Source organism: Thamnophis elegans, chromosome 2, assembly GCF_009769535.1.
Source record: "Thamnophis elegans isolate rThaEle1 chromosome 2, rThaEle1.pri, whole genome shotgun sequence".
NCBI classification, from domain to species: Eukaryota; Metazoa; Chordata; class Lepidosauria; order Squamata; family Colubridae; genus Thamnophis; species Thamnophis elegans.
The window spans coordinates 161,383,228-161,393,895 of NC_045542.1; the positions used below are offsets into that span (position 1 = coordinate 161,383,228).

At 47.4% G+C, this 10,668-nt stretch overlaps 1 protein-coding gene across 1 annotated transcript; it reads left to right on the top strand.

Annotated features, from left to right (window-relative positions):
• Positions 1–2,234: 2,234 nt before the first annotated feature.
• On the top strand, positions 2,235–10,668 carry LOC116502762 (zinc finger protein 2-like). The gene is made up of 4 exons (XM_032208677.1): positions 2,235–2,344; positions 4,260–5,248; positions 6,299–6,395; positions 9,050–10,668. The coding sequence occupies exons 2-4, from the start codon at positions 4,400–4,402 to the stop codon at positions 10,288–10,290; spliced, it is 2,187 nt and encodes a 728-aa protein (XP_032064568.1). The 5' UTR covers positions 2,235–2,344; positions 4,260–4,399; the 3' UTR covers positions 10,291–10,668.

The following is a 10,668-nucleotide window of genomic DNA, read 5'->3' on the forward strand; positions in this document are numbered from 1 at the left end:
CACAGCAACTCACATTAAATAAAAATTAACTAGCAAATTTTATTAGAAGGCAGAAGGTTAAAAATCTTAAAATAGTTGAATAACGGGGTTAAATAACTCTGAAATTTAAAAGCTCTTAGAGAATTCCTGTAAAGTATTTAAACAAGGATGGGATAGAAATTGAATTATAAAATAAATATATTTCCTGTCCTTTTAATTGCAGGAAAGCTGGGCTAGTTTATATCAGCGCAAAATCAGGAGGAGTCTCCCCTTCCCGGCATGCTGGCTGGGGAATTCTGGGAGTTGAAGTCCATATGTCCATATTAAATGACTAAGGCTGAAAAACACTGATGTAAAATGTCAACAATGTGGGATAATGGGTAAAAGCATTGGGGTAAAAGACCAATTCTAGTCAGTCTCTCCTTCTCAGCCACAAGAAGAAAGCAGCTAAAAAAGCCAATGCAATCGTAAATTGCATTAACAGAGGGATTGAATCAAGATCACATTACTAGTACCCTTCTATAAAGCCTTAGTAAGGCCACACCTAGAATACTGCATCTACTTTTGGTTGGCCACACTACAAAAAAAAGATGTTGAGGCTCTAGAAAGCGTGCAGAGAAGGGGAACGAAGATGATTAAAGATCTGGAGGCTAAAACATGAAGAACAGTTCCTGGAATTGAGTATATCTAGACTAGTGAAAAGAAGGAACAGGGGAGACATGTAGCAGTGTCCCAATACTTGAGGGGCTGTCACCGAGAGGAAGGAGTCAATCTATTTTCCAAAGCACCCCGAAGAAGGTCAGACAAGGAATAATGGATGGAAACTGGTCAAGGAGAGATTCAATCTAGAAATAAGGAGGGACTTTCTGACAGAACAATCAATCGATGGAACAGAAGTTGCCTTCAGAAGTTGTGGGAGTTTCATCACTTGAGACTTTCAAGAAGAGATTGGACTGTCATTTGTCAGAAATGGTATGGGGTCTCCTGCTTGGGTGGGAGCTGGACTAGATGGCCTACAAGGTCCCTTCCAACTCTGTTGTTCTATGATCTCACAGATGATTGAGAAAAAGTTGCCTCTAAAAAGGAACAGGCAGAAATAGCAAACTTTTGGGATCCATTTGTTAGTTAAGAAAGAAAAAAACAATCCAGAAATGCTTGCCTTTTTCACCACTTGGACTTTTAATGAAGAAAGTTAGTGGGGGGTAGAATCAAGAGAAATTTAGAGTGCAGGGGGTTAGGCCTGCTAGCTAAGGAGAATGGGATTTAATCTAGGGGGAAAATATCCAGATTATGTCTATGGATATTCTCAATCATGCAGGCCATAGTTGTCCAAGTTATTCATTTCTTTCCTTACGTGTAAGGAGATAATAAATGATAAACCCTTTAATACAGCATTTCTCAACTGTGGCAGCTTTGAAACATAGGGACTTCAACTCCCAGAATTCCCCAGTCAGCATGGCTGGCTGGAGAATTCTGGGAATAGAAGCCCGCATATCTTAAAGTTACCAAGGTTGAGAAACAGTGATCCACAGGAGTCAATAGGAGTCAACACCCACTTGATTGGGATAATCAATCAGCCATTCCATCGGCTGGCTTTGCTGGGGAATTCTGGGAGTTGAAGTCTACATGTCTCAAAGTCGCCAGGTTTGAGGAGCAGTGCTCTAAACCAGTGTTTCTCAACCTTGGCAACTTGAAGATGTCCGGACTTCAACTCCCAGAATTCCCCAGCCAGCATTCGCTGGCTGGGGAATTCTGGGAGTTGAAGTCCGGACATCTTCAAGTTGCCAAGGTTGAGAAACACTGCTCTAAACAATAAACTGTACGAGTGTAGGTCCCCGGTTAAGCATTTAAGGTGCTTTTTCAGAAGGCAACTGGACTGTTTTTTTCCCTTTTGAAGACATTTCACTTCTCATCCATGAAGCTTCTTCAGCTCTAACTGGATGGTGGGGAATGGAAAGATTTTTACTCCTTGCAGACAGCTGGTCATTTGCGTTCGTTTAGACTAGAATCTGAGGCCACTTGGGGAGGTTTATTTGTATCCCCAGGGTCACCTTCTTGGCCGCAGGGTGTTTTGCTGCCCTGTGTCCCTTCCCTGTTGAAGATAGGTGCAGGCTGTTGGGGATGAGTCTTGTGTTTAAGGGGGGGGGTGGGCGGGTGTTAAGCATTTCAGGGGTTAAAACCTTAGAGACGCGCCTGGAAGGCTTCTCCTAGAGCGGCAGCAAAGGTCAAAGTCCGGCTGTGTGGTATAAGAAGAGGAGTGGGGGGGAGAGGTAAATGGAACGCGAAAGAGGGGGAGAAAACATGAACGTTCCTTCCGGTTGGAGCGTTGAGCCCTGCACGGCAAAAGATGAATGGAGGCCGCGTGGTAAGCAAGGGGGGGGGGGGGGACGGGAGCCGGGAGAAGGCGCCGGTAATGCGAAAGGGGGCGGTGGGCTGCAAGGCTGGGCACGCGCAGAAGCGGCGGGGGGGCGCCCTTTAAGCCCCATCCTCCCTCCCCTTCGCTTTCAGATAATCACCAACCCCATGCTCCCCAGCAATCTTCCCTGCTATATCACAAGATAAGATAAGATAAGCTTTATTGTCATTGTTTTACTGTGAGCAAACTGGCTCACAGTAAAAATGAAGTTGTGTTGCCTGCTCTCAAAAGAAGGTATATATATCTACCCATAAACATCCATCTCACGCACATTTGCACATGCTACATACATATACACACACATGTGTTTGTGTTTATGTGTGTGCATGTGTTTATGTGTGTGCATGTGTTGTGCGTGTGTATATAGGTGTATAAATACACTAAGGGACGTGGTGGCTCAGTGGCTAAGATGCTGAGCTTGTCAATCGGAAAGTTCGGCATTTCGGAGGTTCGAATCCCTAGTGCCGCGTAACGGAGGGAGCTCCCGTTACTTGTCCCAGCTTCTGCCAACCTAGCAGTTCGAAAGTATGTAAAAAATTCAAGTAGAAAAATAGGAACCACCTTTGGTGGGAAGGGAACAGCGTTCCGTGTGCCTTTGGTGTTTAGCCATGCTGGCCACATGACCACGGAGACATCTTTGGACAGAGCCCTCTTCGGCTTTGAAACTGAGATGAGCACCACCCCTTAGAGTCAGGAACGACTAGCACATATGTGCGAGGGGAACCTTTACCTTATACACAAACACACACGCGCACACACATACACACACATTTGTGTATGTGTGTGTGTTATGTGTGTCTGTGTGTGTGTATAAATGCATACCTATGTATGTATGAACACGTCTATACATTTAAATGGTGATAGTAGAAAATATTGGCTGAGGGGGAAGAGATGCTGCCTAAGGAATAATGAGATAAAGGAACTTGGGGAGCCCAAGCTGAAAAACAGCTGGCAGAGAAAGAAACTCCAAAAAGAACCTCCTTTAGTTTACCAGCTATTAAAAACAAGATGCCAAGAGATCTGCACTTTCAGACTTGTCGATCAGATTGGCAGTTCAAATCCCTAGTGCCGTGTAACGGAGTGAGCTCCCATTACTCGTTCCAGCTTCTGCCAATCTAGCAGTTCGAAAGCATGTAAAAAATGCAAGTAGAAAAACAGGAGTCAAATTTTTGTAGGAAGGTAACAGCATTCCATGCGCCTTCGTCGTTTAGTCATGCCAGCCACATGACCACAGAGATGTCTTCGGACAGCGCTGGCTCTTCGGCTTTGAAATGGAGATGAGCACCACCCCCTAGAGTGGGGAACGACTAGCACATATATGCAAGGGGAACCTTTATCTTTATCTTCTAATAAAATAGAATTAGCTTATCTGGATGGATTTCCAGTCTGGTGTATCTGGAAAGATTGACAGTTAAAAAGGGGACCGGAAGGTAGGAAGTATGGATAATTTTCAATTTACAATAGTTCATTTAGCGATCGTTTGAAGTTACAACGGCGGGGGGAAAAGTGACTTGTGGCTGTTTTTCACACTTACGACCATTGCAGCATCACCGTGGTCACGTGATTTACATTTGGATGTTTGACAACTGACTCGCATTTATGACGGTGGCAGTGTCCCGTGGTCATGTGGTCCCCTTTTTGCCACCTTCTGACCAGCAAAGACGATGGGGAATCATTTCACAACTGTGGTGATTCACTCCAACATGGCAAGCAAGGTTGTAAAACGGGGCACAGCTCACTTAACAATACTTAGCAACAAAAAACGTTGGGGCTCAGTTGTGGTCTTAAGTCGAGAACTACCTGTCGTTTTCTTCTCGTTTTAATTTCTATTCTCTCCCCCTCTCCCACTCTTCCCCCTTTTTAGAAAGAAGTTCCTTGGCATTGGGCTACTAATGCCCCTACCTCTAATTACTGGTCACCTTGCACATATCCTGTAATCTCGAACGGCGCACTGGGATGCTTTGGAAGGCAAGGCTGACGGTTGGCCATTAACCTTGGTGCCGAATGGCGATGGAAGAGGGAGCCCTGTTGGATTTGGCCCCCACAATCCAGGCCAGACCAAAGCCAGAGGTGACCTTGGATGAAGGCGTGGAGGAGCAGGAAGAAGGGGAGACAGATGTGCCAGCTGAGGAGGAGATGGTGGGATGGGAGGACGCCTGGGGGGAGACCACAGATGCCGGAGCAGGAGTGAAGAGCAGCGAACGTACTGGAGGCTTCCCGGCTGGAGGTACCAGGGCTTTTCTGATGAGCTCCCCGAGAGACTTCGGTAAAGAGTTGGGCCTGGGCGTTCCCAACTCTGAGGAGAGCCGGTGGAAAGACTTTCTTAAGACAGTGGAGGCTCCCGGACTCAGCTGCTCAAGCCTACAAGAACTGAGCTCCTCCCTCCACAATACTTCTGCCACACTTCCAGCCTCCGTCAAGGTGAAGGCCGAAGGCACCCAGTTCACAGTAGAACGGGAGACCCAAACCCAGCCTGGTTTCAGTGGGGAATCCCAAGAGCCCCACCGAAACCCGAAACCCTCCGAGCCGCCGAAAGAGGAGCTTCCAGAGGCGGACACGGTCGTTTCGGAGATCCAGCGCCAGCACTTCCGCCAGTTCCGCTACCGGGAGGCCGCGGGTCCCCGGGAGGCTTGCAGCCGCCTCTGGTTCCTCTGCTGCCGGTGGCTGAAGCCGGAGAGGCACACCAAGGAGCAGATCCTGGAGCTGCTGATCCTGGAGCAGTTCCTGGCCATCCTGCCCTCCGACCTCCAGAGCTGGGTGGTGGAGGGTTGCCCCCAAACCTGTGCCCAGGCAGTGGCTCTAGCCGAGGGCTTCCAGCAGAAGGAATGGGTACCGGAGACTTTGGATGAGCAGGTGAGGAGGACACGTGGTTTGGGATGAGAGTTCGGAGGCTGTGGCCCTCGCTAGAATTGCGTAGACCAGTCATTCTCGACCTCAGCAACTTTTAAGATAGTAAAGGACTTCAATTCCCAGAATTCCCTAGCCCAGGGTTTGGCAACCTTAAACACTCAAATAGCAATAGCAATAGCAGTTAGACTTATATACCGCTTCATAGGGCTTTCAGCCCTCTCTAAGCGGTTTACAGAGTCAGCATATCGCCCCCACAGTCTGGGTCCTCATTTCACCCACCTCAGAAGGATGGAAGGCTGAGTCAACCCTGAGCCGGTGAGATTTGAACCACCGAACTGCAGATAACAGTCAGCTGGAAATGGCTGCAGTACAGCACTCTAACCGCTGCGCCATCTCGGCTCTATGTCAAAGAACCACAAAGGTCCTAACTGGAACCCCCCGTTCAATTATGGAGCCGTCCGGAAGTCTGGTTTCCCCACCATAGAGTCTCTTCCTATCGCGCCGTTCTTTTTCCTCTACCTGTCCTCACCAAAAGCCCTATCAATTGTAGAGTTGATCAGAAAACCCGCCCCTTGCCATAGAGTCTCCTCCTGGCACGCCCTACTTCCTCTCCCCACCTCCCCCTCCCCAAATTGGAAGCTCCTCTCAATTTGGTGCCAACTGGCAAGAGGGAGCTGCAGAAAGAGCCACATGTGGCTCCAGAACCAGAGTTGCTGACCCCTGCCCTAGCCAGTACATGTAGTCTTTGACGACCAAAATAGAGCTTTGCCCTGTTTGTTAAGCCCAACCTATTGTTCACTATGGCTGTTTTTTGCTCGTTTTTGTCCCCTCCCCTTGCAGGAGCACTCTGCAAGCTCCCTAAAGGCTATTCATGCTTTTTTGGGGGGTGGGGGTGGAAACAGGCCGTTTTTGGGAGGTTTGCAGAGTGCAAAAACTTTTTTTTTTAATTTTTCTCTTCAAAACCTTGCTGTGTCTTGCACTCCAAAAAATACGATAGATGCCCTTTAAGGCCTCTCTGCATCTTTGACCTTAGCACTTCCTTTTCTGTTTCAGGTGTCGGGGAGAGAGCCAACCCTGAATTTTTCTGGGACTGAGCAGGAGTCCTTGGACTGTCAATGGGGAGATGACAATGGAGTTTCCAACATCCGCGGTAAGTTCTTTGATGGGGCAGTTTCAACTTTTTCACTGAAGGATGTCCTGACACTGTCTAGATTTGAGATGGTTTGGATCAGTCTTCACGCTTCGCTTGCAAGAGAGTGATCAGGTTTTTAAGAGTCGAGGTGGCGCAGTGGTTAGAGTGCAGTACTGCAGGCCACTTCAGCTGACTGCTATCTGCAGGTCGGCGGTTCAAATCTCACCGATTCAAGGTTGACTCAGCCTTCCATCCTTCCGAGGTGGGTGAAATGAGGACCCAGACTGTGGGGGTGATATGCTGGCTCTGTAAACCGCTTAGAGAGGGCTGAAAGCCCTATGAAGCGGTATATAAGTCTAACTGCTATTGCTATTGCTAACCAGGCTGCTGCTGCCTGTCTCTGTGGTATCCTGGGGAAGGCGGTGCAGATCGGTGCCTTTTTATCCCACCTCTAAAAGGGAGAAGATTCCAGCAGTAGATCTTAGCACAAAGACCAACCAGCAATAACTGCCAGGAGCAGAAATAAACAGGCAGTGGCACAAAAACTAAATGGGGATTGGGGGTGTGTGTGCATAATTTCTCAACCCCCCTCCTTCTGCTTTTTGTGATGCACAATACCTTCAAATTTTCACTTTGTACGTTGACTTGAGAAGCGCCTTGGGGTTCAAAACAGATTTGGAAATTATCGTACAGATAAAACAGATTGTCCATTGCAGAAAATTGTCGATGGTATTTATTACTCTTTTTTAAGTATTGGGATTTAACCAGCCCTGAGTTATCTAGAAAAAAGCTAAGCAAGTCAAGCCTATGGGGATGGGAGGCCACCAGGAAATCCAAAAGATGTGAACTAAACTGAGACATTAAAACAACCCGGGAACCAGGCAATGGCAAATTTCTTTCATACTGTACAGGTAGTCCTTGACGTATGACCACAATGGAGCCCCAAATTTCTGTTGTTAAGTGAGACATTTATTAAGTGAGCTTTGCCCCATTTTACAACCTTTCTTGCTATGGTTGTTAAGTGAATCGCGGAGGTGGCTAAGATAGTAATCCTGTTGTTAAGTGAATCTGCCTTTGTCGGAAGGTCGCAAAAACTGATCACATGACTTTGGGACACAGGCATGGTCATAAATGTGAACCAATTGCCAAGTTTCTGAATTTTGATCTCATGATCGGGAGGAAGCCAGAGAGGTTGGTCATAAGTCATTTTGTTCAGTGCCATTGTAACTTTGAACAGTCACTAAATGAACTGTTGTCGGTCAAGGACTACTGTACTTGAATTGCTCTCAGAAAAGTATATGGACTTGGCTGAACCCCTGCGAATTCCCAGCTGCCCAGCCCAGCTTGAGACTACAGTGTTAAGTAAGCTCCCTGTTGGGAGAGCAAGTACATTCAGCGAAGCGTTGTGAGAGTTGTGTTGGAGAACACACAAACCAGCATAAGAGACACTGCAATTTAAGTAGGGTTTTACTTTCATAGAAATAGAGGTATCAGAGTCCATCAAACAATCCAAATCATACACGGATAAGACAGTCATCAATGTCTTTCAGTTAAGGGATAATCCAAATAACATAGTCCAGTATCATATAATCAGTTCAGTACTCAAAGTTTGCTAGCAGATGCAACACTTACAATAGCTCACGGCACTTTCTAACAGCCAGCTTCCAAAACACTCAGATCAGATCAGCCCAGCATCTAACGAAACAGAGAGCTAACAGTCATTCTAGCTCCCTCTTCTGGCCGATTGAGGAAAACAGCAACCAATCACATTTTACAGCATGATTTAAAGAAACAGTTACAACATTGTTACATGATTTATATATTGCCAACCCAACCGTTAGAATTATATTCCTAACATACAGCCCCCCACCATTCCCAGTTAGTATATGAGAAGGCTTTACAAACAATATTTCCTTGTGGTCTCTCATCCACTACTAACCAGGCCCAGCCATGTTTAGCTTTGGAGGGTGGATGGGAAAAAGATACTCCAGCCAAAGTTACAATGGCACACGGGCCAGATCTAAGCACCTGATGGGCCGGATCCAGCCCATAGGCCTTGAGTTTGACACCCCTGACCTATATCAAGAGTCTCCAAATTTGGCAACTTTAAGACTTGTGGACTTTAACTCCCAGAATTCCCCAACCAGCTGTTGGAGTTGAAGGCCACAAATTGAATTCTGGACATTGCTGGAAACCGCAAGTGACTGACCCGTAAAAAGAGGGTGAAAATCTGGGTGCATCTTATACACTGAATGCAGCGTTTTTAGCCTACTGAAACCCTGCCCTCTTTTGCAAAAATGGTCGTGCACAGAGTTTGGGAGGTTTGCATAGTTCCTCCTGGGGGGGATGGGGAGGGCAAAAGCGAGCAAAAAACGGGCTGTTTTTGCTCGTCTCCCCCCCAGCCCCCAGCAGCACTCTACAAGCCTCCCAAAACCTCTGCATGTCTTTTTTTTTTTTTGCAAAAAAATGAGGTGTGCAGAGGGTTTGGGAAGCCTGTATAGTCTGAAAAATATGGTAGGTGAATAAGCCTAAAGTTCTCTAACATTGAAATATAGCCAAAGTGAGCATCTGATTTCCAGAAACTGAGTTTAAAATTCCGGGGAATAGTTTGGAAGTGGGAAGCCAATGGAAATGTCAGATTTCCCCCTTTTTATCTCTTATTCCTTCTCCAGGTGAATCTTTGAGGCGTACCGGTAAAGCCACTGATCTACCAGACGTCGCAGGAGAAAGCACCAACGGGGTAGTGACGGGGAACTTGGAGCTGAAGGATTCCCCGAATGGCGAGCTGCAAAATGTTCCCAGAATTTGGCAGGGATTTGAAGGGGAAGCAGAGAAGAACATCGGGAAGGCCGTTTGTTGCAAAGGAATTGAGCTCATCGGAGAAAGCACAAATCCGAAGAAAGTCTGTCGAGTGAACAGTGAGGCTGTCGGAGTAGCCGACGATAACGCAGATATCATCGAATTTCAGGTCACCCACACAGGGAACATGCCTTATAAATGTCCGGATTGTGGGAAGAGTTTTAATTACAGCACCAGCTTGGTCAGACACCAGAGAATCCATACCGGAGAAAAACCATACAAATGTTTGGATTGTGGCAAATGTTTCTGCCAGAGCTCGGGCCTCACAATTCACCAGAGGATCCACGCAGGGGAGAAGGCCTACCAGTGCTTGGATTGCGGGAAGAGTTTCCGCGTGAAGTCGCACTTAATCAGGCATTCCATCATCCACAAAGGAGAGAAGCCGTACAAGTGCCCGGAATGCGGCGTCAGCTTCTGCGAACGATCGGAGCTTCGGATACACCAGAGGATCCACACGGGAGAAAAACCCTATCACTGTGCTGACTGCGGGAAAAACTTTTGCCGGAAAGCGGATCTGACGCTCCATCAGAGAATCCACACGGGGGAAATGCCTTACACGTGCTTGGAATGCGGGAAAGGGTTTCGCTGGAGCTCCAATCTCATCACGCACCGGAAAACCCACACTGGCGTGAAGCCGTTCGAATGCGCCGAGTGCGGGAAGAGTTACTACTCCAACATGAGCCTCGTCCGACATCAGCGGGTCCATACCGGAGGCACCCCGTACATCTGTTCGGACTGCGGGAAAAGTTTCTGCGACAGCACCAGCCTCACCCGGCACCAGAAGATCCACACGGGGGAAAAACCATACGCCTGTCTGGAGTGTGGGAAAAGCTTCAACCGTAACTCCAACCTCATTTCCCACCAGAGGACTCACACGGGGGCCAAGCCGTTCCTGTGTACTGACTGTGGGAAGAACTTCCGGTCGAAATCGGAACTTCACCGGCATTACACAGTTCACGCAGGAGAGAAAAATGTCAACATTTTGATGGGGGACACTCAGGAGGATCCTGCTCACGAGAAAACAACCAGTGAACTGGGACTCAGGAATGAATAGAGGCAGGAGGGCAGGAGCGCGTGGCAAAGGAAAAGTAGACCATCCAGAACAATTGAGATTTTCAATAATTCTTGGAAATCATCCAGTTTGGGCCATAAAGCATTTGGTGGTGCCATCCACCCCTTTGTAGAACTGTTGATCATCCTTACGGCTGATTTTCTTCCTTGTTTTTCTTCCCTTACAACGGGGGTCTCCAAACTTGGCAACTTTTAAGACTTGTGGATTTCAATTCCCAGATTTCTGCAGCCAGCTGTGGACGTTGAAGCCCACAAGTTGAATTCTTTGTTGTTGAGGTCCACAGGTTGATTTGTGGGAATTGAAGTCCTCAAACCAGATTTGCTGGCTAGGGAATTCTGGGAGTTGAAGTCCACAAGTGGA

Excerpts from the sequence above, each read along its gene's own strand:
- LOC116502762 (XM_032208677.1), top strand. The coding sequence starts at position 4,400 with ATGGCGATGGAAGAGGGAGCCCTGTTGGATTTGGCCCCCACAATCCAG. Across the intron at positions 5,249-6,298 it reads CGGAGACTTTGGATGAGCAG|GTGTCGGGGAGAGAGCCAAC; the intron begins GTGAGGAGGACA and ends TTTCTGTTTCAG. Across the intron at positions 6,396-9,049 it reads TGGAGTTTCCAACATCCGCG|GTGAATCTTTGAGGCGTACC; the intron begins GTAAGTTCTTTG and ends TTCCTTCTCCAG.